This window comes from Trachemys scripta, chromosome 4, assembly GCF_013100865.1.
Source record: "Trachemys scripta elegans isolate TJP31775 chromosome 4, CAS_Tse_1.0, whole genome shotgun sequence".
Lineage (NCBI taxonomy): Eukaryota > Metazoa > Chordata > Testudines > Emydidae > Trachemys > Trachemys scripta.
The window spans coordinates 102,657,057-102,684,376 of NC_048301.1; the positions used below are offsets into that span (position 1 = coordinate 102,657,057).

At 39.9% G+C, this 27,320-nt stretch overlaps 1 protein-coding gene across 1 annotated transcript in view; it reads left to right on the forward strand.

Moving 5' to 3' along the window:
• Nucleotides 1–27,320, forward strand: part of OTOG (otogelin) — a 150,467-nt gene that overhangs the window by 40,837 nt on the left and 82,310 nt on the right. Inside the window, exons 20-26 of the mRNA XM_034770197.1 lie at nucleotides 14,741–14,848; nucleotides 19,205–19,343; nucleotides 20,928–21,062; nucleotides 23,541–23,687; nucleotides 23,947–24,066; nucleotides 24,986–25,102; nucleotides 26,502–26,658. Of these exons, the coding sequence (XP_034626088.1) occupies nucleotides 14,741–14,848; nucleotides 19,205–19,343; nucleotides 20,928–21,062; nucleotides 23,541–23,687; nucleotides 23,947–24,066; nucleotides 24,986–25,102; nucleotides 26,502–26,658 (923 nt within the window). The remainder of the gene's footprint in view (nucleotides 1–14,740; nucleotides 14,849–19,204; nucleotides 19,344–20,927; nucleotides 21,063–23,540; nucleotides 23,688–23,946; nucleotides 24,067–24,985; nucleotides 25,103–26,501; nucleotides 26,659–27,320) is intronic.

The following is a 27,320-nucleotide window of genomic DNA, read 5'->3' on the forward strand; positions in this document are numbered from 1 at the left end:
CACAAAATTTAGAACTATTTTTTTTCCTCAGAGAAATATCAATTTTTGGAATGTTCTTTCCCTGCAATAGTAGAAGTACAACATATAGACTGATCACTACATTTGGGGTCAGAGTAATTTTTCTCCATACTGGTAGGGACATGCACTGAACATGGTAGGGACATGCAGTTTTGGAACATGCACTGAACATTGAGTTTCCTCTACTGCAACGAGCAGAGGTTAGGAGACAAGATGTCATGGGGATAAATTAGAGTAAATACTAGTAAAAAAGCAATCATCCTCTTCTGACCTTGTAGAGGGAGCAGATGAATGTTAAATGTATGACCCAGACCTTGAGCCTTACTCAGCAGTTAAAACTCAGAAGGGGCAAATAGATGGGAATTATATATCTTTTACCTGAACAAAAGAAAAAACACATCATTCAAAGCCTTCAAACAAGGGGATTATTGAACAAAAAAAATTAAAAGTGAGCTCTGACACCAAGGAGGAATGAGTATAAATTGTCTTTTTAATTTACAACTGCATGTCTTATGACATGATAATATTGTCTCAGTCCAAGAATTAAGTGAATTCATACATATTACCAGTCTGACAATGGTAAATATGTCAGCCTTTACTGTATTGACAAACCAAGTTAATGCTAAATAATTGATAGGATTTTCTCCCAAAGCTCCTGCATACTTTGTCTGAATGTAGTTTGTTTCGTCATTAAATATGAAAAAGTTACTGTGCAAGAAGAAAGGAGATGTCGCAAGGTTGAAAAAATAAGGGAGATATATTAAATACCTTCCATTAAGGTGGTAATCTGTTAATTGATTCAGTATCACTCATCTCTTTTTATACGAATACAGAGTTGTATTATGGTTCTCACAGTACATATATAGAATTTTACATGATACCAGATTTAGTTAGTTAGTTAGTTAAAATTTCTTGCATATCTGTTTGGTTTCTTTCATAAAGCCATTATTCAGCTAACCACTGGCATTTATTTGTTGTGATTTATGGTTGCTGTGTATGTTTGTGTGGCTATTGCTTTATAAAATTAATAAAATATATGAAATTTAAAGATGAAATAGTGTGATCTCAAGTATCATGGTTTGGGATTTTGAACAGTAATCCCAGTATCAATCATTCCCATGCACAAACTGAATTATCTGAGGTATGTCTTTAGTTGTGCATATTATATAGGGCTATTTGCATGCTGATAATTTGCATCTTCTTCTAAAATGATCATATATTACATACATATGATGTTCATAATTGAAGTCAATTTAGGAAGGAAGTGGGTTGTTCTTAAAACTCTTCTATTACGATCCAAGACATACATTTACTTTTACTCAAGCCATGACATCATCTTTGTGAGGTTTCACTTAAATTGGTTTAGATTAATTTGGTAATTTACTGTTAAAAACTAATGTGATTGAAACAAGGGTTAACTTAATTTAAATGTGTCTGTATTAGGAGTTTGTATCAGTTTAACTAGATTGTTATTCTTGAGTTGATTTAGTAAACTGGTGCAACTTTCTTAGTATAAACAAGTTCTGGTATTACTTAAAGCAAGTATATTGTAGGTTGAAGCTGCTTTCAGTTTTTTCACTAATACAGTTGGCCAAAACATTAAACTTGGCTTCATCTAACACAGAGACTCTCTTGATGCAGTATGTGAAGAGTTGGAAATATATTTAAAAATAATTTTAGATCCTAGCAGACAGGCAAGAACTTCACATCATTTGTTCTAGGAGTCTTTCTTTGTTGAGCTCAGAGTACATTCTGCTAGAACTCTTGATCAAATAATACAACATGAAATCTAAGAGGCATATAAAACAAGAGAGTGGTTTATTATAGCTGATTGTATAAAGTACGTGCATTTTCAGTATCTCAATCTGTTTACATCAGTTAGTGTTAGGACAATATGAAATAACACTTCTCCCCCCATTTTCAAAAGTATGACTGCGGGAGGAAAATTGTTCCAGGAATACAGTCTATGTAATGTTGCCATACCTTGTGCTTCATTGGCAAACTTAGGTCCTGCTCCTTTTATAAGAAATATTTCATCCATAGTTTTCATGACCCAATATCTTCTCAGAATTTTTAACATCAAGATTTTCTCCTCTCGCTCTCTGATTATTTGAATATTTCTGTACATCCATGCTCTGTCACAGGAGGGAAAATAATGTCCTGTTCATAACACAATTAGTTGTGATTCTTCAAACTAAAACTCCAATTGTTTGCTAAAGAATAGATATAACTCAGCATAACTCAACAGTTTTATATGGTCTTTAATCAGAATATAGAGGCAGAAAGCAATAGTATGTTTCTGTACTCCTCAGCTGCTAAGTGTCCCAGTTTAACATAATATCGTTTTGACCCTGATCCATTGCAAGCTTTCTGTTGACTTGAACAGGCATTGGATGGGCCAGATCCATAATCTTCACTGTAAAAGGGAAGCTCTCATTTATTATGACTTCAAACCTATTCTTCCTATTGCCTATGAGATAAGTTATCATCTGGTTTATCAAAAGAACTTCCCCTTTTTTTTCCCTCTGGCATCCAGGCTTTAGCTTCAGTGGGAGCAGGAGATATGGGTCTTAAAGCATGAATAACTATTTATAAGCGGATTTTGTCAGAATGAAACCTGAGGATTAACTGGAATTTCAGTGCCTATTTTAAGTAGTTTAAATACGATGAGAGGGAAACTTTTGTGTGTGTGCATGCCCAGGAATTGGCTAATGATATTAATGCAACAAAGAGGCCATCATCATGCTTTGCATGCAATTATTTCCCCTTTCTTAGACAGACAGCCTTTGTATTCCAAAGTTTGCAAAGAAACTTGACCTAGTTTAGTCCTTCATTTTCCCCTAAAGCAGCTTTTTGTACACAGCAATAGTTTAATCTTCCTATTAATTTTCCCATATGGCACACAGCAGACTTAACTAAAGGTAAATTGTATTTTTACTTTTACAGTAATTTTTGCTCCTCTCTGTTAGAGATGTGTGTTCCTTCAGTTCTCTCAATTTCTTCTTAAAGATACTGAATAGAAAGTACCTCTATGGATATCTGCATTATGACTTCAGAAGAGCAGAATTCTCCTTTCCAGTCTACATTGTGTACATTCTTTAGTCATTTCTCAGGCAGAATTTCCACTCATGCAAGTAGAAGCTCCTTGTACAGAATATGTAAGGGAAGCCCAGATCACTGATAAGAGATCTGTGGAACAGAAAGGAAGCTTCCCCTAGCTCTGTGTGCATGTGCATATATTCTGTTTCTCCAGTTGCTCTCTGAACATGTTGTACATATTTTTACATAAACGCACCTCCCCTTTAATTCATGAATAGCTCTGGCTTTTCCATTGCCTGCTTGGTTGTTGGTGCTCCAGTGAGGCAAGGATAGAGACTCACCAGGCTCTGCCTGAGCCTAAGGAAGCATCTAACAAAGGATGATTTCCCTTCCTCACACAGCTACCCAAGGCGGCCTGGGAGAGGGGAGAATAGAGGAGAAGCCAAGAATCAGCAATATGATGGCTGCCTGCTTCCCTGACACAGCATAGATTAGAGTACCGAGGGGGCTCCTCTAACTTGTGCCAGCTGAAAACAATGTTGTAGGCCCCATACACCAGATGGCAATAGCAATGCAGCAAGCTCCAGCCCCCTGTCCTGGTCCCTGACATGTCCCATCACACCCCCACTGTGCCCCACTGCACTGTGAGCTGTGGGGCAATGGAGGAACTGGCTACTCTGCCTTTGCACCTGTTGGGGATTCCCCCATGCTAGGGGAATCCCTGTCAATAGACTTATAGATATTTTCTGCTTTTTGTGCTGTTCAAGCAACACAAGAGAGTGGAACAGGAGAGAAAATCTGCATCAAAATATTGATTTGTAGCTCCTTGATCTTTTTGAAATAACATGTTTGGCCCGTAGGTCAAAAAGGATGAACACCACTGACTTATGGGGTCGTGATCAGTCTTATGCACCTTGGTATATAACATGCAGATTTAACTGGTACTACAAGGGGAAAATAATGAAAACAGCTTCAGGTGAAGAGAATCTCCACATTGTCTAAGAAGCTCCTTTTCCACATCTTAAGAGAGGGGCCTTGGGATGAAGCAAAGGGAAGTTGTAGTGGGTAGGATATTTTTTTTTGTTTTTTTTGTTTTTAACATGTAAACATGTCAGAGGAGGCACCATTATTTTACTTGGGACTGTAGATCCAAACTTATTTGGAGGCATGATCATAACTTCTGTACCTCATGAAATTTCTAACTTCTCCACTAAACCTGAATGACTTTGCCATATACCTATGCAATATGGCCAGCAGGATTTTATGCATGCTCCAAGCAGTATTGGTAGATGATTATGGATAAACTGCATACCCCAAATCATTTGACCCAGGTATTCAAGATACCTGTGCCAATTAAATATTTCTTCTCAATGTTTTATTCTTGATTAAATATGTCAGATGCTGTCAGCACTTAAAGATTTAAATAGAGGCCAAACATACCGCCGCTATTATAAACTGAACAAGAAGGCTGGGAACAGCCAAGATATTCTCTGTTCTTTGTTTTCTGATCCCTGCTGACACTATGGAAAGAAGACAAATAGATAAGTATTCCTTTATAAAGAGAGCTTTCACTTTTCCTTACAGATGAGCTTTGTGGAACACTTTGTAGGTATTTCAGTATTTTAAATAAGCATGTGCTCATAGGAGAGAACACATGTTCATGTCTTCCAGGAGAGAGAATTGACTATCAGTATATTCCCACTGCATATTCCTTTTTGACTATCCATTTTCTAGAACTTCATATTGGAAAGATCAACAAGGAGCAGGAATAACAGGGTCATCTATTTTTTAAAAAAAGTGATTTTAACTTTTATCATTATTAACACAGATGAGCTGGGAAAACCTAATAATTTACTTTATACAGGTGTTTATTCTTATAACTTTAATCTAGTAAATTCACATTGCCATGCAGTATAATGACTCTTATCCAGAGCCATAACACAATTCCATATACCTTGCATACTAATTTCATTTTATTTAAACTGCAAAGAATCAAGAGGACCGCAGGACTTCTGATGGCAATAACTCAAACACAATTGAGTGTAGTCAGTAGTTTGCAGTGTCCATAATATCACTCCATCTTCTTTGCTTGGTTGTACCTATTTATTAGATCTTCCAGAAACTTTTCCCTTCTGTTATTTTTCCCTCTCTACATCATTTAAGTCATAATCAGCTGGCGTATATGTCCCATCATATGGGAATAATTTGCCCTGCTCAGCTTCTTCTGAATATTTGTCACCTTTACAACATCCATGATGATCAACCTCATCATTATCTGTTTGTTTATTTTGTTCAAGCTCCAAAAATGGTAACCAGACATCATGAAATCTGTTTGATCCTTGTATAAAGTTAGCTATCATTTTTTCCATTGTAATGATATTCCATCCCTTATTTCTCCATGCCACTAATCTTGGGATCAATCTTTTTTCAAAAAATGAACTGTCACACAACTGCTGCTACTAGTGATTGTGTTATCAATGGATCCTGATAGGATCATCATCTACCAGCTCACAATTAAGCAATGCAAGTGAAAAACCTCAGCCCTTGGTCTTGGAAGTTGGAGACAAATGGTGATCTATGTTCATACAAAGGTGTGTGTCACCTTCTTCACAACTACCACCGGTAGTCCTGCTACTCATCCCTTTCTCATAGGACTTCTGTGTTTCCAATCATATGATATGTAATTGGCTCTTTCTTAGTTCCGCGTTATTTGCTGACCATCTAGAGGGCTACTATGTTACTAAAATTTAGCTGGAAGGATTAGTAGGAGTGACCTCTCTGAGTGAGATACTACAAAAGGCTACTGGAAAGGAAAGCAAGCTGGGATTCTATATCAGCAAAAACAACGAGGAGTCCTTGTGGCACCTTAGAGACTAACAAATAGTATCTAAGGTGCCATAAGGACTCTTCGTTGTTTTTGCTGATACAGACTAACCAGGCTACCACTCTGAAATATATCAGAAAAGGAAGGTGAAACATCTGATTCTAGAATCTGTCATTTTTGTGTCCTGGACATGCTATTATTTGATATAACACCTGAATATTCGTGATAAATTGTGTCGTTATATACAGTTAAAAAGCTCAGTCTGCCTGTGATTCTTTTGCTTTTCTTGCTGTGCTCACCTTCTAAGAATTGCCTTGTTATTGTGATCCTCTTTGGTTAAGAGGCATAGCCCTTTCTTGTGCAGAAATAATCGTAAAAATCTAAACAAATGTATGTTGGTATAAAGAGGAAGCAGTGTGGCCTAGTAGATGGAGCATTGGGCTGGGACTCAGGAGAACTGACTTCTACTCCTAACTCTGTGACTGGCCTGCTGTGTGTCTTTTGGCAAGTTACTTCATTTCTCTGTACCTCGGTTTCCCCCTTTATAAAATGTAGATAATGATACTGACTTCCTTTGTAAAGCACTTTGAGACCTACCAATGCAAAGCACTATATAAGAGCTAGGTATCATTATTATAATAGGTATGTAGCATTATAGAACATCATGTCGCTACTAATCTCTGTCTCTCTCTGTAGTAAGTGTAGACTAACTACTATGGACCTGGTGGTTGCACTAATTTTAGTTCTTACAGAGTACATTGGGGGAAAGAAGGACCTTTCATCGTCTGATCCCAGCACTGCTGTAGCTGACTTTATTTAATGGACAGAGACATCACTAATGTTATTTCTAGGAACATGCAACAGACTATCCATGTTTATGTTTGGAAACAACCTCCCATTGGTATATAATAACCTGCAAGACTGAAATAAATCATATTTTTAAACATGCAAGAGATAAGTGTGTCAGGTATTTATATTTGTATTCTAAATACATAGTGCTATGGCCCTCTAGTTAGGTGTCTATTTTAGGGAGCCTCACACACAGAGATGGATAAGATGGTACTGCTGCTGGTCCATGACATTTCCCCCTATAAAGGTCCTGACCACATTGGCTGCAGCAACAGGGTCCTGGCAGGCCATAGGACAGGCTGTCACATCTTTTACCTGCTCTTGACTTTCACAGATTTGCTCCAGATTTATACTAAGATAGCCTTACATGTAGCCTGTGTTTTGGGTGGCCAATTTTTTCAGCTCTCTCTAAATGAAGGGGTATTTAATGTTCCCTCATTTAACCTAAACGGAAAGTAGCTGTTATGCCCATCAGCTTCACACTGATGTAAAAGAGATAAAAACCAGGACCAGTGTGCCCAATGACCATTCAAGCAAGTCCTCAAGGAATAATCCACAAAATGATTGTCAAATGTTGGTTAAAACCAGTCTTAATGCAGGTGACAATGCTTAGCACTTGCACAGTACAAGAAGCAAACTTGGACTATATTTTTCTTAGTAGTATAAATCCCCAAACAATTATTTTCTGACTTGCAGTGCACCTAGTCATAAAATCAATAAGATATTCTGTAGTTTCATGGTACTATGCATTGGCATGAGTGTTTCCAGATCACACTTTTTCATCTATTAAACAGTCGTGAGGGGGTTTGGTTTTTGTTTTTTCCACTCTAGACTAGAAAGCAGTTCATGAAATGCTTTCTACGATGGCAAGGCCTGCTCTGCACCTTTGGAGAGAGAGCGATTTAAAACAATGGCCCTGGAGAACACTCTTCCTTAGTCTCTATGGCTAATGTTGGGCAAAGTTAACCAATTGGGGCATTTTTTTTCTTAGGCTTAGGCTTGCTCTTATAAATTAGAACCACGAAAAAGACGATATTAAGTCAACTGAAAATTGCAGCATTCCAAGTGTAATGAGATGCTGTAATCCATCCAGGAATATTGTGCCTGCTTCCCTCCCACCCCCAAAATGAGAAATTGCTTCTTATTGTATTTTTGTAATAAACAGGTGGCATACCAGATCAAATAACATGTAAGAAGCTTAAATGAATTCCTGAAAGGTTTTTTAAAAAGAAAAATCATCACTTTTTAATTTGCACAAAGTAAACAATGCATTTAATGTAATCTTAAAAATATCTGTCTATGGCCAGATAAATTTAACAATGTAGGAGGAATGTAATTTTGTCTCCAACATTTTATAAAGCCACATTTTATGACAAATTTACTTTTGAGTGGTGTCACGGTGATCATATCCACTGCACCATGGATAAGATATAAATCCTCAAAGCTCAGTTGTAAGTCCTGTCCTATTAGTACATGTCAAAATATCGTCTTTTCCAAATGACTTATTCATGTTTTTTATTTACACAGGATTTAAGGAAAGAGCATTTAATTTTACATTTTTAATGCGAAAAAACTAAAAACAATATGCACTCTACCTCTTTGTTAACTGGTACCCCCAAAACTCCCAGATGATTCACCCTTATTAATCTTTCCCCCCTCATTGTTCTTTTAGGTTAAACAGAGATGTGAGATGGTCACTCATAAATACTTGAATTCCTCAGGATAAGTGGATACCTGTCTGCCTAAGTGTTGGAGGCGTGTTTGGCTCTGTACCCCACTACCTGCCCCTTAAAGCATTATGCTATTACATATGCTGAATCAACATCTGTTGAAGTACCACCTCCAGTTGGGTGCTTCCAGATCTGATATTCATACTGGTGAAGTGCTGTTTGCTGGTATTGTTATAGGATGAGTGAAGGGATAGTATGCTATTGAGACAAGGAAGAGGACATAAGGAGACTTTGTTTTGTTTCCTTGAGACTGAATGTGCCTCTAGTGCTATATTTAAAGAAGCAAAAGTAAATGCTTTGTTTCTCATACCATTTGCTGTATTTATTTGCTGCTCTCTAACATGCTGCAGTACTTCTGGATCTCCCCCAAATGCCAGGTCTGTTTATTTCCTAAGCACCTCTTTCCCACTAGTCGTGCTAAAGGGGTACTAATGAATTCCAGAAAATGCTTGCAATATATCAGAGATAGACTTACCATTACATCATATCCTGTTCTAATGACATTTTGAGACTTAGAAATACATTGTTTGCATTTTCAGGTTACACTTTTTAAAAACTTATTACAGTGATCACCATTTAAGTCAACATTTGCCAACACTTACCACACAGAAATTTGAGAAGCCACATTTCTTTCCCATTGTGAGAGTAGGAAGATATTATATCTGTGTTACTGATTGATAACTGATTGTAAATGTTGACTTTTTAATGTCCACCATTACAGTGCTTTATATTATTGTTACAATGTATTATTTTGTTACCTCTTTTGACCCCAGCATTTAGCCAAAATTCAGGGTCTAGCAAGTTATTTCCATTAGGAGGAGAAATTGATGACATGGTCAGTTATTTCTTTGGTTCAGTCCTGTTTTATTTACAAAGAAACTGTCCTGTTTCCTGAACACAGCAGGATCAAATGGCAGGAGGCAGTTTCTCTGCTCACAGTTCCAAGTATCTTTCCAGCCAGCAGTTCCGCGAAAAGCTCTCAGCTTTTTCTTAGGATCATGCTACAAGCTGTTCACTGGCAGTTCTTGGCTTTCTCCTGCCTTCTCTGTTTGCTTCTGTGGTGCATCTGCCCCTTTTCTCTCACACACAGACACACAGCTGCAATCAAATCAATCCTCTACCTCAGGATTTACATTCAGCATGCAGTGAAACCCTTCTACCCACACAGTTTGATTTTTGAGTGGCCTTACATGTAGCATATATTTTGGATGGCCTATTTTTTCAGCTCTCTCTAAATGAAGGGGCATTTAATGTTCCGTCATTTAACCTAAATGGAAGATAGCTGTTATATCCACCAGCTTCAATAAGGTTGCTCCCAGCCCCTAGCATAACAATATCACCTCTACAATCTTCTAAAGGTCATTTTACTTCAGAAGTGACACATTTCATTTTGTTGACGGTAGTTCCTAACAGCAGGAAACATATATATTATATTACAGTTATTATAGTTACAGTTGTTTTACTTTTTCCCCCTCTGTGAATGTAGTTGAGTTCAGTTCAGATGGTTCTTATGCTAACATTGTGCAAAGTACAAAGCAGGCAGCTGTTTGATCTGAATCCAAAAAGCAGCTGCTATTTATTAACTGGCAAAGATGGGTGAATCTAGTGATCTGCTAACTTTGTCCTCCTTGTTGAAAACTACTTCAACCATAAAATGAGGTTGGTCATTTAGCAGATAACTTGTTATTCTGCTATGCTACAGGTAAAAAACGACACAATCCAAGAATATTTCAACGGGCACATATACATATACACACATTCATACAAAGAAAAGCATGATTAATTTTTTGATTAATTATATGTGACTAGAAAGTTCAGACAACCACAGCTCAGGAAAATCTAATATTATCCTCTCAGTCAGACATGAATGACAGAAGTTTTTTCTGTTTTTTCTCTCACACACACCTTACCCTCACTGAAATCCTGACTCTGACTAAACTCTGGGCTGAATTCGGCCCTAGGTTTACATACATGCAACTCACACAAGGCAATAGTGCGGCTGATGTGTAAAGACAGAATTTAGTTCAATGTGTTTAATCAACACAATTTCCAAACAAGAAACACTCCTGAGCAGTCACTAACTTTCTGAGGGCTTGTTTGGATGAACAGTTAGTGCACAGCAAGCTGGGGTGTAAATTTGGAGCACACTAGCAGGACGAAGAGATGCTCATAGGACAGTGGGATCAGTCTGTCCGAGCCAACAACCACCTCCTGGATTAAATGGAGGAACTGAGGGGACTGAGGTTGATGGTCCAGGAGAGGGCAGAGAGGTATGACAAACATAAAAGCATGGACATTGAAGTATAAAGCATAGTGACTGCTGACCAGGAAACTTAAATCGCCATAGAAGAATGGTGTAAGGATTCAAGCACCCAGGAAGATGGTATAAGGGTGTGAATTCACCGTCCAGTGAAGGACTTAGTATTGACAGCCACCATTACGACAGTTGTGTCTACTATGGAGGCTGCAGTATTTGTAGTAGCTTTTATGGCTACCCAACAAACCCAACTCCTACTGGAATAGAAAAAGGTAGAAGATAGGATTGTGGCAGTGGATAGGGTCAAAGAGGAAATGGTGCAAATGCACATGCTACAGGTCCAAAAGGTTAAGGCTTTGCAAGAACACAAATAAAGCGCTCCTCAAGGGAGCTTAGCCCAAGCTATACTGCAGGAACAGGACCTGGCCCATCTCAGAACTGAAAAAGACACCACGGAACAGCAGTGTTTGTTGCTGCAGAAGGACCTGACTAAGCTTCAGAATTTGCTTAAGGTCCAGCTGGGGCTGAAGTCCAGCATGGCTAAAGTTAAAGACCTGGGAAGGCTGAAGTAGCCATCCTGAAAAAAGGCTTGGACTCATGAAGAGTGCAATCACTGCATCATAAAGATGGATTGAGCCAGCAGGGACCACAGACTGATGAAATTCAGAACTCCCCTGCCCTAGGTCCAATGATACGGGATCAAAACAAAGCTGCAAGGCAAAGCCACAACCTGACCTCTGCTAAAAAGAAGAACCAAGCCAAGCCACTCAAAACCGACCAAAATTGGATAGTAGCCCACAGGGGGCACCAGGGGTGAAAAAAGGACTGTGGTACCACACCTAGCACCTAGGAGTCACTCAAGAGGTGAGTCCCCCCATTACAGATACAAAATGGGAGTGTTGCGCAAGATGCCACTTGGCAACCCTGTCAACTAGTAAAAAGTTGACTATTTAAGAGCTCTAAAGTGCCCTGACAATTAATTAATATTACAACAGCATAATTCCGCCAACAGGAACATTCTCCAGGAACAGATTAACTCCTCTAGGCCAGCCAGTGACTTCTCTACAATGGGGCCACTAGATGCTACAGTAATACTACTAATAAGCACAGGGTACAGCAGTTTTGTTGTGCTTCTGTGTCTCCTATCAGTTAGTAAGGATGTTATTCTCGGCATTGGAGTACACTCACAATAACTGGTATTTGCAATTTCCCTCCCTCCTGATACCCCTCTTGCATCATGGGCGTATCATTGTGGGCAAAATCTGAGGAGTTTGCAGAGGGGGTGAGAGAAGCCCCAGAGGCAAGTTTGTGGGTGGGGCCAAAGAATTTCACTGGCCATATGACTTTGCATAATGGAGGGAAGTGAGTGCACCATGCACTGAGCCTACAGAAGGCCCAACACTGTGGTAGTGACCATGAAGTGACTCTTTTGCTGGTGCAGCCTCTGGAGATGATTCTTTACTTCTCAAACCCAGGTACTTGAGCTTGGCAAAAGTGAGAAACATTTATCCCTTAGGCTTTTGTTCACTCAAAAATGCCATTTTTGCTTCTAATAATTCTCCGCTCCACCCCCATGGACATTATTTAAATGAATGCAGGAACCTAATAAGGTGACAGTGAATTTGATTCAGTACAGGTTGAGTTTGATGAAGGAAGCTAGAAATAAGTATACCCTTAGCACTGATCTTTAGGTTGCACATAAATAGGTGTTAGAAATAATGTCTGATACTTCAGAAGAAAAGGGAGAGTTCTGGGCATCTCTAGATGGCATATTGTTATGAATTCTTAGATCGTTGAAATCAGCCTAGTTCTTTGGCTTTACAAGAGAGAGAGAGAGCCGTTATCACTTATTTTATCCAGTGTAATATTACAGAGAGGGAACTCGCATTTGGTCTTAGCTTGTCAACGTGATGCTCTTTGTCTCTGAATGTGGCCTATTCAGTTTGTAGCTTAAACCAGTGGGAATTTTGGTCATGTACTTAAACTGTCCAATAAGTGACAGAAAACTTGAAATGGGTATAACTTACAAAGGACATTTCAAATACTCTAAAGAAAATTACAGTCTTTCAGTTTAGTGTTTTCCTGGTATTGTTACCATGTTCCCAGTAAAAGAGCCCCAGAGTGGAGAAGTTCTTGTTGTTTTTCGTTTTAATTCATACTGAATTGGGGTCTAGGTTATAATCACATAACTTGGTTTACAAAACACTAATTCATCCAGTGTACACAAAGAATAAGTGCAGTGCTGAATTCATTTGATGCAATAATTTAATTTTTCCTCTGCGTTCCTGCAGAGAAAAAAATGGTGACACCAACCAGTTTGTTCAGGATATGACTGTCAATGATGAGCTGCTCCCCTGACTCAGATAATCTAGCACACATATATTATAATGGTGAGCAACCAGATATGACTTTTCTGAGTAAATTGGACTAGTCTAGTGGATTTTCTCAGAGAAATTCTTTGCACGCATGGAGTAGAGAAGACCTTTTATTCTTAAAATCTATTTACTTTTCAAAGAAACCAACATCAGCCTGGCAGCAATACTTACGATTATTTCTTGCCCAAAGAGAGTAAAAGTCAAAACTTGGCTTTTTTTTTTAAATTAAGATAATTTTAGATGTTATGGGGCTTTCAAGGGATCCCTCTTCCTTTTTCTATCTAATTAGCATGTTTTTCTCCACAATTTCTGCACAGGAATAGGAGTTTGCACTAGTAGAACTCAATGCAAGCTGGAGTCATAAGGCTTGCAATGAAGGGTCTACTTCCTACTATTGTATCTAACTAAAGATTCACATTTAAAAAAAATTCTCATTTCTCATTCTATAAATCTGTTTTTCACTGGTGGCAGCTGAAACTTCTGAAATCCATTAATGTGTCTTCGGGACCTTTTTGAATTCCCATTATCAAATAGTACATCAAATTGCAACAAGAAAAAAATTTACACAGAACTTATGTTGGATTCATTGGATAATTGTTACTCTGTTCTAACAGTTCATTTATCATTTACTGTGTATTTTCCAAGTATTTGTGTAAATTTAAATAATTCCATGTATTTATGTATTAAGTCCATCTTTCCTGTTTCACATCTCCATTTATTTATCCCTGGTATGTTGGTTTCAGGGTTTTATTTTAAATTTTGTATTTGTTGCTATATTTTGTGCTGGTGAACAAGAATTCTCCCTTTCTTCATATGTTGTTGGAATCCCCAGATATTTTCTCGTATGCTTCTTGAAGTTCCAATTTTGTATCTATTACACCAGTTACTACTTTTATAATCATGAGTAAGAAATGTAAGTCCTGATTCTGTAAATATGTATGCACGTGGTTAACTCTACCATTGAAGGCACTGGAGCCACTCAGGAGGTTAAGCATGTGTGAGGAGAAAATACTGGTATCAAAGAGCTCTTTAATCTAGCAAAAAAAGAAATAAGAAACAGTGGATCAAAGTTAAAGTCAGATAAATTCAAGTTAGAAATAAGGGACAATTTTTTAACAGTGAGGGTTTTAACCATTGGAACAAACTGCCAAAGGAAGTAGTGGATTCCCCATCTCTTGATGTCTTCAAAACAAAACTGGATGCTTTTTTGGAAGATATGCTTTAGTCAAACACAAGTTACAAAGGTAACTGGATGAAATTTATGGCCTGTGATGTACGGGAGGTCATTCTAGATGATTGTTCTAATGGTCCCTTCTGACTTTAAAATCTATGCATCTACGAATAACTCTTACGGAGTTAGATCTTAGTGTTCTAGTCCACTGTTTAACTTTAATTAAGGATGGACTATTCAGATACCTGTGAATGGAAATGTGTAAGTACTGGTAACAAACTTGTATTAGGAACAAAAAATGTATTTTTGAGTTCCCAAAAAGATTTAAAATACTGCTGCTGCTTTTTAAAGAAAAATGTTGTGGAGTTAATCACAAATTATTTAAAAGAGCAGTGAAAAGATTTATAAATGTATAGATCTGAAAAATATATTTGCATTGAATGCATACTTGATGGTTGTTTTTTTTTTTTTTGACAGCCTTGTTAAACATGGTGATGCATGCTTTGAGCCAGATGAATGCCCATGTTCATGGAAAGGAAAGGAGTACTTCCCAGGTGACAAAGTCATTTCTTCCTGTCATACCTGGTAAGCAGAAATCTATCTGGCTGTTTACTGTTCTTGACTATATTTTTCAAACCAGTTTCTAGTATTCCATCTCCAGTAATTTTATTTTTACATTTGGGTTCAAATATATGTTAAAAATAGAACTTTTTTTTAGAACTGGAACACTGTCACAAGAGACTCCCAAGTGACTGAATAACAGCATATTATTTGGAAAAAGGGAGTCGCTTTATAGGCAGGAGTTAGAAGAATCGTTATCTTGACTATCAGTATCCCAAGGTAATTAGATATCATTGTATAAAATACAAACACATAGGGCCAAATTGAGAGGTGAGGTAAATGGCAGCGTAAGTTGCACGTTGGTAAGACAGTCTAAATGGGTATACATTGGTATAAATGCAAGAAGCCTGGGAAACAAGCAGGGAGAACTGGAAGTCTTGGCACAGTCAGGGAACTATGATGCGATTGGAATAACAGAGACTTGGGGGGATAACTCACATGACTGAAGTACTGTCATGGATGGATATAAACTGTTCAGGAAGGACAGGCAGGGTAGAAAAGGTGGGGGAGTTGCATTGTATGTAAGAGAGGAGTATGACTGCTCAGAGCTCCGGTATGAAACTGCAGAAAAACCTGAGAGTCTCTGGATAAAGTTTAGAAGTGTGAGCAACAAAGGTGATGTCGTGGTTGGAATCTGCTATAGACCACCAGACCAGGGGGATGAGGTGGATGAGGCTTTCTTCTGGCAACTAGCAGAAGTTGCTAGATCGCAGGCCCTGGTTCTCATGGGAGACTTTAATCACCCTGATATCTGCTGGGAGAGCAATACAGCGGTGCACGGACAATCCAGGAAGTTTTTGGAAAGTGTAGGGGACAATTTCCTGGTGCAAGTGCTGGAGGAACCAACTAGGGGCAGACCTTTTCTTGACCTGCTGCTCACAAACGGAAGAATTAGTAGGGGAAGCAAAAGTGGATGGGAACCTGGGAGGCAGTGACCATGAGATGGTCGAGTTCAGGATCCTGAGACAAGGAAGAAAGGAAAGCAGTAGAATACGGACCCTGGACTTCAGAAAAGCAGACTTTGACTCCCTCAGGAAACAGATGGGCAGGATCCCCTGGGAGAATAACATGAAGGGCAAAGGGGTCCAGGAGAGCTGGCTGTATTTTAAAGAATCCTTATTGCGGTTGCAGGAAAAAACCATCCCGATGTGTAGAAAGAATAGTAAATATGGCAGGCGACCAGCTTGGCTAAACAGTGAAATCCTTGCTGATCTTAAATGCAAAAAAGAAGCTTACAAGAAGTGGAAGATTGGACAAATGACCAGGGAGGAGTATAAAAATATTGCTCAGGCATGCAGGAGTGAAATCAGGAAGGCCAAATCACACATGGAGTTGCAGCTAGCAAGAGATGTTAAGAGTAACAAGAAGGGTTTCTTCAGGTATGTTAGCAACAAGAAGAAAGTCAAGGAAAGTGTGGGCCCCTTACTGAATGAGGGAGGCAACCTGGTGACTGAGGATGTGGAAAAAGCTAATGTACTCAATGCTTTTTTTGCCTCTGTCTTCACGAACAAGGTCAGCTCCCAGACTGCTGCACTGGGCAGCACAGTATGGGGAGAAGGTGACCAGCCCTCTGTGGAGAAAGAAGTGGTTCGGGACTATTTAGAAAAACTGGACGTGCACAAGTCCATGGGGCCGGATGCGCTGCATCCGAGGGTGCTAAAGGAGTTGGCGGATGAGATTGCAGAGCCATTAGCCATTATTTTTGAAAACTCATGGCGATCGGGGGAGGTCCCAGATGACTGGAAAAAGGCTAATGTAATGCCCATCTTTAAGAAAGGGAAGAAGGAGGATCCGGGGAACTACAGGCCAGTCAGCCTCACCTCAGTCCCTGGAAAAATCATGGAGCAGGTCCTCAAGGAATCAATTATGAAACACTTAGAGGAGAGGAAAGTGATCAGGAACAGTCAGCATGGATTCACGAAGGGGAAGTCGTGCCTGACTAACCTAATTGCCTTCTATGATGAGATAACTGGCTCTGTGGATGAGGGGAAAGCAGTGGATGTGTTATTTCTTGACTTTAGCAAAGCTTTTGATACGGTCTCCCACAGTATTCTTGCCACCAAGTTAAAGAAGTATGGGCTGGATGAATGGACTGTAAGGTGGATAGAAAGCTGGCTAGATCGTCGGGCTCAACGGGTAGTGATCAATGGCTCCATGTCTAGTTGGCAGCCGGTTTCAAGTGGAGTGCCCCAAGGGTCGGTCCTGGGGCCGGTTTTGTTTAATATCTTTATTAATGATCTGGAGGATGGTGTGGACTGCACTCTCAGCAAGTTTGCAGATGACACTAAACTAGGAGGCGTGGTAGATACACTAGAGGGTAGGGATCGGATACAGAGGGACCTAGACAAATTAGAGGATTGGGCAGAAAAAAACCTGATGAGGTTCAACAAGGACAAGTGCAGAGTCCTGCACTTAGGACGGAAGAATCCCATGCACTGCTACAGACTAGGGACCGAATGGCTAGGTAGCAGTTCTGCTGAAAAGGACCTAGGGGTCACAGTGGACGAGAAGCTGGATATGAGTCAACAGTGTGCTCTTGTTGCCAAGAAGGCTAACGGCATTTTGGGCTGTATAAGTAGGGGCATTGCCAGCAGATCGAGGAACGTGATCGTTCCCCTTTATTCGACATTGGTGAGGCCTCATCTGGAATACTGTGTCCAGTTTTGGGCCCCACACTACAAGAAGGATGTGGAAAAATTGGAAAGAGTCCAACGGAGGGCAACAAAAATGATTAGGGGTCTGGAGCACATGAGTTATGAGGAGAGGCTGAGGGAACTGGGATTGTTTAGTCTCCAGAAGAGAAGAATGAGGGGGGATTTGATAGCAGCCTTCAACTACCTGAGGGGGGGTTCCAAAGAGGATGGAGCTCGGCTGTTCTCAGTGGTGGCAGATGACAGAACAAAGAGCAATGGTCTCAAGTTGCAATGGGGGAGGTCCAGGTTGGATATTAGGAAACACTATTTCACTAGGAGGGTGGTGAAGCACTGGAATGCGTTACCTAGGGAGGTGGTGGAGTCTCCTTCCTTGGAGGTTTTTAAGGCCCGGCTTGACAAAGCCCTGGCTGGGATGATTTAGTTGGGAATTGGTCCTGCTTTGAGCAGGGGGTTGGACTAGATGACCTCTTGAGGTCCCTTCCAACCCTGATATTCTATGATTCTATGATAACTTACATGCCAAGGGGTCGGAAAGGGAGACTGTATTGCAACTAACAAGCGTGCAAAATAAAGGAGAAATGGAGCCTGCTTTCATTTGCACCCACTTCTACCGTCCTGACAATTGCTTCTCCTGTTAAAACCTTTCACTTCTACGCCTTCAGTTCATAATATATGAATCAGTATAATTAGGCACCATATACAGTAATATCTATTGCATCAGATATTTCACAGGATGAATCCAATCCCCATAGTTTATTCATGAAATGAGACTTCCATTCATTTAATCAACAGGTATATCAGAGTTATTCATTTTCAAATTAAATATATTACATGTGGCATAGATACATATTAAGAAAAAGAAAATATATAACATACTATATTTAGTGTAACTGTTACTGCTATGCTATAATAATATCAAGGGGCTGAGTCCCGAAGACCTTTTATGGGGGAAAAATTTCCCAAAGTGCCTAAGTTCCATTTTCAAAAGAGACTTGGGGATTCTAGCTCCTAAGTCTCATTGAAAGCCTTCTATATGCTTAAGTCACCTTTGAAAATGGAATTTAGGTTCTAAGGCTCACATAATTGAATTCTTAGGTGCCTATCTTCAGTTAGGCACCTAAATACCTTTGAGGATCTGGGCCTAAATCACTTAGGCAAATCTGATTTTTTTTTCTATCATGCAAAAGTCCCTTAAATTAAGGACGGAGTAAGGACTGCTGGAACTGGACTGACTGCACATGTGTCACTAGCTGAGTCCAAGATTCAGCCTCTGTTCAAACAACTATATTGTATGCAAGCTATTCCTTGTTACACGTATTTGATTTTTTATTGATGTGAACTACTATGTAACATATTAAATTGATGTGAGACCATTTTCTTTTTACTGGTTCAATATAAGAAATGCCGGTGTCTGGTACATTATGGAACCTACAGATTCAACATACAGTTCAATGGATGTCATTTTCAGGGTGGGTTTTATTGATCTTATTACTACATAACATTTCAGTCTGCAGCCTATCCACACTCCTACACTTTGTAGAACTATATTTTACTGGGTTTGCTTTTTTATTAATATTTCTAATCTTTGAAAAATGATTAGTAAAATAACTGTGATTATTTGTCAGTTTCTACCCTTGATATTCCACTATTGATCATACTTTTTCAGTATCTGCCAGCATGGGTCATTTCAATGCACCTTCCATCCCTGCCCATCAATGTGTACTGCGTACGGGGATCGGCATTACAGGACATTTGATGGACTCACATTTGACTTCATTGGAGCTTGTAAGGTTCATCTAGTTAAGGTGAGAATTTATTTTAAAGTCTCCCCAAATCCAGATAAAAAATTAAATAGGTGAAATATCTGCAACAAAGATTTTTTTGCTACTTTTTTTACTTTATTTATTATCACATTATTGTTTCATTTGTATGATTAACATTATAATGCACATAATTTCTTTTTGTGTGATACGCTAATGTTGAACAAAACATATCAGCAGGAAAAGACAAAATGTACAGACACATCTTTGGAAACAAATGAAAGCTGATGGGGCCTGAGGATCTCCAGGCTTCTTTGAGATGCATGCAGAGTACAATTCAGCTTCCATTCCACCTCCTGCTTACCTGTACATTAAGTTGATGTTTCACCTGTCACTTTATGAACTTTGTCGCTGCTAAAACTTTGGACCATGAATTAGTTAGAATGGTTTCAGGCTCACCCAGCCCAGTAAGGTGTTCAGTCAACATCTGCCTTATAATCCTGGGTATCTTGTGGCTGTACAGCTTTGGTCCAGAACTCTTACCCCAGCAGCCTACCAACAGCCCACAAGCCTCAGCCTGGCTTTGCCCAACTTGTTTACTTCTTGCAGGCTGACCTTAGTACCCTTCCAGCCCTGAATTTGCTCCAAAATCATCTTACTGCAGGGATCAGATCCTCTCACTAGAACCTCACAGAAAAAGTATTTGTGTAACATTCCAACTTGTCAGCTTACTAGAAGCACACACTTTACTGAATTTATGCAGCATCATTGATTTATAATTAAATCAAATGAGTATATTAACAAAGGAGTATGGCTTAAGTGATACCAAGTAAAAGAGATAAAGTTAGAGACACAAGCACATAAAAGTGCTTACAAGCACGTAAAAGTGAAAAACATGCAACTAAAACATAATCTAGTAAGATCTGGTCTTTGTTCAAAATGGTTTCTCTCACCCACTGCCTCCCTTCCAGTTCTTCACTGGATGACCTGGCCAGGACCCATCACAGAGATCAAATTGGTTGCTTCCTTTGTTTCCTTACAGTGAAGGATAAAGATGGAGTCTCTCTCTGTCCCTTATATTACCAAAGGAATTGTCTTTGCCTTACAAGTCAGGAAAGCCTCCTGCGGATTCAATCTCCTGTGTCTCTCTGGGGCTCGGGAACCATGTTAATTCTCTGACTCTAGAGTTCAGACTCTAGATAACCCCTGCTAGTTTAACTTGATGGCTTTGTTTACTGCTAATATGTAAATTGAGGTAAACCCACATTCCTTTGTGTATGACAGACTTGTTTATTGCCTTTACCTAGCCTAGGCTGTCTTTGTCTTAAACATGTTCTTGTAACATCATATAGAGGGGAACTAATAACTTCACATATAAGGTTAACACATGCATTTTACAGTTATATTAATAATCAACATGTTATTAGCTTTCATATGGTACATCACAAGGCATATTTTGTACAAATATTATTGCTGTCATGTGTAGGGTGTGAATACAGGAGTGCCTAGGGTGAAATATACTTATAGCACATTGAGGTTACTGCTACGGAAAAGAACAAAATAATCATGCATAACTATAGCAGTGTATTATTGATTCAGTTTACATATTTTGTTTTTTTTTTTCTGCAGAGCACTTCAATTACTAGTTTTTCAGTCATTACAGAAAACGTTAACTGCTTTAATACTGGAATAATTTGCAGAAAGTATATTTCCATTAATGTTGGAAAATCTTTTATAACATTTGATGATGACACTGGAAATCCAGTAAGTTTCACTTTTTAGCCCCGAAAAAAGGGAAAATGTATATTTGGAACTGGATGGTCTTGATTATATACAAATACTTTAAATGAAAATGCTTGAATCTCTTATACACTAAATGCTGATTGCATTTGGCTAGTCCATTCAGGGCCGGCTCCAGGCACCAACCCACCAAGCACGTGCTTGGGGCGGCGCCTGGAGGGGGGCGGCGCGGCGGGGCGCTCCGGCCCGAGAGCGGGGCCGCGACTGGGCTCGCCTCCCTCCCCGCGGCACTCCAGCCGCTGGGGAGAGCGGAGCTGCAGCTGGCTCACCGCCCTCCCCCCGGCTGCTCGGGGAGAGCGGGGCCCTGGCTGGGCTCGCCGCCCTCCCCCCGGCACTCCGGCCGGTCGGGGAGAGCGGAAAGCCACGGCGGGCTCGCTGCTCTCCCCCCGGAGCTCTGGCCACCGACGAGAGCGGAGAGCCCTGTCTGGGTTCTCCGCCCTCCCCCGGGCGCTCTGGCCGCTGGGGGCTCTCCGCCCTCCCCCCGGCGCTCTGGCCGCCGGGGAGAGCGGAGAGCCCCGTCCGGGCTCGCCGCCCTCCCCCCGGAGCTCTGGCCACCGACGAGAACGGAGAGCCCTGTCTGGGCTCTCCGCCCTCCCCCGGGCGCTCTGGCCGCTGGGGGCTCTCCGCCCTCCCCCCGGCGCTCTGGCCGCCGGGGAGAGCGGAGCCCCGGCCGGGGTCTCCGCCCTCCCCCCGGCGCTTCGGCCCGGTCGGGGATTGCGGGCCCACGGCTGGGCTCGGCGCCCTCCCATGCCGCGCGGCGGGGGGGAGGGGGAGGGAGGAGGCACGGCGGGTGGCTTTTTTGCCTAGGGTGGCAAAAAAGCCAGAGCCGGCCCTGAGTCCATTGGAATCATTGGGTGAAATCTAGGGCCTGTGTTATGCAGAAGGTCAGACTGATGATCATAATGCTTGTTTCTGACCTTAAAATCTATGGATGAAATCCTGGCCCCATTTAAGTCAATGGAAGTTTTGCCATTAACTTCACTGATCAGGACACACAAATGCATGAGGACAGACACAGGGATGGGCTTTAAGAGGCAGGTTGCAACTTTATTCAACTTAGTGCCCTTTTTTGGTGTTTTCTACCCCATCTTCCCGTAACAGGCATTTAGGTGGATCCACTGTGGGATTTATAGGGCTCCTATCATAAAGCCTATAACTGTCTACCCCTATGATTCAGCTTGCCCTGCTGAATCCTCTTCCCCTTCCCCTACAAAGGACACAAAAGACACTAAAGAAGAACGTTTTTCTATGAAGACTCCAGGTCTCCCCTTTTCCCTTAGGCCTGAGGCCCATCAGAGAAATACCAGATCTCTTATTTCTCAGCACTGGCCCTTTTTGTCCACACTGGATGCCGGCTGCAATTTATGATGTACTAAACATTTGTACAATTTCCAATATTAAATTTATAAATCCTTTCCTATCCATGGTGCTATGAGGAAGGTGAAAAAAACCACCAGATTCAGACAATTTGGTTGCAATGGGAAAAATTCCTTCCTGACCCCTAAAACAGAAAGTCAGTTGGACCCACAGTATCCTAAATCACACTGTTCCTGTACTATGGGGAGGGAGGGAGGGTGGGTTCAGCTAAAGTGGGGCAAGGAGATTGAGAGGTCCCAGGCAATGGTTTCAATTAATGATTGTGCGGAGCAAGAAACCAATTGGTGCCCATTTCTCTCTGGCCAGCCAACAGGCAACACTACACCCAGGGAGATGAAGGGCCTACCTCTGTGTACTCTTCCCCTTTAATTCTAAAGCTGTTTGGCGCTTTGTGGATCCAGTCAAGTCTCCCACCCATTAAAGTGGCAATTCATCCTATGAATCTGGATTTTAGAATACTTCCATACAATTGCATAAAATACATGTCGGTATCTAGTGTGCTCCATGGTTTGGGTTGATTTTTCATTACTCTAGGTCAGATTCTGCTATCTTTATACAGAATGTTATTTATAATAATAATTAATAAATTAATATATAAAAGCTCTCTGTGTGAGAAAGTATGGCAGACTCTGTCCCTATATAGTTCAAGAAAGCACTCAAATATATGATTACATTAATCTATATTCAGGAAAGTACTTAAGCACATGCTTAAGTCTTGTTGAGTTCAATGGAAATTCAGTTTAATTTTGCAGCTCTCAGGCACCTGTTCAGCATTTTAGTATCCTACCCACTCATACTCTGCTCATCGACTCTGAAAATGTGAAAAGTTATAGATGTTTGTTTAAAAAAACCCCAAACACTCAAAAAAACCATGTAAAGCAGGTAATCCACAACAAATCCAGCATTAATCATGGTAAAAATCCCCCCTTTATTCCTCTGTGGTAATCACTCAGTGATTTTCAAATCATCCCCATCGTTCATTTTATTGATGTCTGTTTCCTGACAAGCAGACACCTTTTAAAGACTTGACTTATATTATGTGATGGCTTATTTTGTTTTGAACAGAGTCCATCTAGTTATATAGACAAATTACAAAAAATACACTTATGGAAAGCTGGATTTTTCACACTTGTTCATTTTCCTAATGAACACATTACCATTCTGTGGGATCAGAGAACAACTATTCATATACAGACTGGACCTCAGTGGCAGGTAAGCAGAGATCGGCACACCTAAAGTCATTTGTACAGGATTGAAAGACTAACATAACTATCTGACCATGGTTCAGAGAATAGACTAGAAGATCTATCAAACACATCTGCCAGCTCAAACAATTCTATAGTAATTGAATTAATATAAAGTAAATGATCAAAATTTGGCAAAATTATAAGGAACTGAAAATGGGATATGACAGGCAACCTTAATAATGGGTAAGGCTAGTAGCACTGACTAATACATATAATTTTTTTAGGGTGAACTGACTGGATTATGTGGAAATTTTGACTTGAAAACAATAAATGAAATGAGGACTCCAGAAAATTTTGAGTTAACAAACTCTCAAGAGTTTGGAAGTAGCTGGTCAGCTGTAGAGGTAAATAATAACAAAAATGGCTTTCCTAGTAAATCCTTGTGTAACACTTCATAGCTCATCAGCCTCAGAACCAATAATTCCATTCCTGGAATCCCCCCTCGATTGCAAACAGTATTTACAATATCTACTGACCTTATTATAATAATTAATTAAAGTGAAGTGGGAAAAAAGGATAGGAAGTTTTTTCTTCCTAAAGCACTGATATATGGAGGCAGTATTCTGTTTTATGTTTGTTCTAAATGTACTGCAGTTTTTCATTAAATTTAGTACATTGCTCAAACAGTAATAGAAACATTTAGAGAAACAACCCTCTAAAATATTCCCATCTTTTGCACTATAGAAATGCTGTAATTAAAAACTTGTGTACTTTTAAATATTTTATATGCAGTATCTATATCAATATTTATTTTAAATGAATTCATGTTGAGTATTTAGCCTAGCAGAAGGATTGCCATGCATTACCAAATACATATGCACTTCTGAGATTGCTATTCAAAAGTCCAATTGAAATTTTTTAAAATAAAACATTAAATAATGAAAAAACTCAAGGCTTGCTTATATGAGTAATCTTTATTATTCATGCAAGCAGGACTACATGTGTGAGTAAGGCTTGGACCCCAACAAAATGAATGTATACAACTGTGGCTTTGTTTTTCCTTTTGCCTCAGAACAAGTGAAACATTTTTCTACAATGGGCTGTTCCATCTTCACAGATTTACCTTCCTCTATTTAATAATAAGTCTTAGGTTATCTTGACTCCTACAATGAGTGCTTTAGAAATGATGCATTTGATTTGTGCTCACATGAATTATTTGAAACCTGATTTTTTTTTAAAAAAAGGTTAGGTTTTGAAAGTTCAGATAGCATAGTGGTTGTGAAACAAGTTTCTGGGGGGTGACAATTTTGCTTTCTGGTTTAGTGTGTTGACAGCTCTGACATTCGAAATCCATGCAGTTTGAACCCACTTAGAGAGCCATTTGCCAAGAAAGAATGTGGGATACTGTTAAGTGAAATGTTTGAAGCTTGCCATCCAGTGGTGAGTAGTGATAACAAATAAAATGATGTGAAGTTCTGTGTATATGATTAAAAAGAAACCTTACATCACTTTAAATCCCAGTCTTATCTAACATGACAGAGTGAGATAGAAAATGTGACCCATATCTGTTCTGATTCCGATCCATTAGCACTTGCTCATTTGCATGTTTCATAATGATCATGTGCTCTCAGCTGATCTCCAGTTCATCTAGACACATTTAACTAACTAGATATACTTTAGGGCCTGATTGTGCAACTCTTACAGTGTAGACCCATGTAGAGAGCACTTTACAATATTTCAATGAGAAAACTTAGCACTGGTAATAATTGATTTTTCTTTTAAGTTTGATCACATACAACAAGACTTCATGACAATAAGAGGAAAAAATCACAGAATTATTTTTATGAAATTGTCTATATGGAGAACAGTTCATCACTAATTTCACCACATTTTTGATCACTTATTAAATGATATGTGTTCAGTGGTTCTTAACAAGCTTGCTAAGTTTGTTTATTTATGGTTAATTTGAGGAAATTAATAAACTAAAAATTAGAAATATTAAAGTTTAAATTACAAGTAAACACTGTTACCCTGTCCCATACTTCAAGTCAACATAAACATAAACATCATATTACTGCACTGATTCCTATGTATCACTTGATTAAGTGGGGAAGTTTAGGCTTGAAATTAGACGGTTTCTAACCGTCAGAGGGGTGAAATATTAGAACAGCCTTCCGAGGGAAACGGTGGGGGCGAAGGACCTGTCTGGCTTTAAGATTAAGCTAGATAAGTTTATGGAAGGAATGGTTTAATGGGATAACATGATTTTAGTCAAATAAACAGCGTGCCATCGCTGGTAAATAGTATCAATGGCCAATGAGGGTCTGGCTGGAGAATCTTGCCTACATGCTCGGGGTTCTACTGATCGCCATATTTGGGGTTGGGAAGGAATTTTCCTCCAGGGTAGATTGGCAGAGGTTCTGGAGGTTTTTCGCCTTCCTCCACAGCATGGGGCAGGGGTCGCTAGCGGGAGGATTCTCTGCTTCTTGAAGTCTCTAAACCACAGGACTTGGGCACTTCAACAGCAGAGTCAAGGGAAAGGGGTTGGGACGGCTTTGTGGCCTGCATCATGCGGGAGGTCAGACTAGATGATCATAATGGTCCCTTCTGACCTTAAAGTCTATGAGTCTATTAATTCAATTGTATGACTAAACAGTGTACTAGTTTCTCATGACTATGATGATGCTTTGTGTTTTAGGCAGACACTTAAAATAACACCTATCATATCTTGAAGTCTTACTTGTTAAATTGTCAAAGTCTGATAGCTCTGTATTGAGATCACTCGTCAAAGTCTATGTGAATTATTTTATGTTATTACAATAACATTTATATTCTTCAGGTTGACGTCACCTGGTTTTATTCAAACTGCTTGACAGACACATGTGGTTGTAACCAAGGAGGTGACTGTGAATGTTTCTGTACAAGTGTATCGGCGTATGCACATCAGTGCTGTCAGCATGGAGTCATAGTAGACTGGAGGTCCCCCAGAGTGTGTCGTAAGTTTTCTCAACCAAGTCCTGGGCCCAGCACATTGCCAGTCTATACACTGGATCAAGTTCTGAAAAAATAACCAAAGTTTGAGTCACATGAGCACATCCCTTTTAAAGTCAGAGCAATGGCAGCAGGGCTGTTGGTTGGAAGTAGATGCAGCCCTCTGCTTGGCTTCTATTCCCAATTTGGGCCCTGGGATTTGCACTGTGTGAGAACTACTGGTCACTTCTATGTTTGTGGGTGACACACCCACATTTTCTTCTTTTCCCATTATCTTCTGGAGACCCAGCACAAGATATCCTATGGGATGTGGATGGAGTCACTTGTGTGGATTTTTCGCTGCTCTCAAAATATGAAGTGTCCCCAAAATAGCTGATATGAAGCTAGCTGTACAGCATATAATCACAGCATAGGCCAAGTCCAAACTCAATTCTTTTGGGTGCAAGAGATAAGAGGAGCTGCAAGGGTCAAATCTTAGAGTCCCCCTGCAGGAGACAACACCTTTACATGCTTTACAACACTTCACCTGCGATGTGGAGGTGGGGAAGGATTAAAGAATGTTCTGAACAAGTGTAATTCAGGATTTAAAATATTGCTATATTATTGTTTGTTAATACAGTTTTGACAAGAGGCTGCAGCTGAGATTGAGGCAAATCGTACAGCGCCT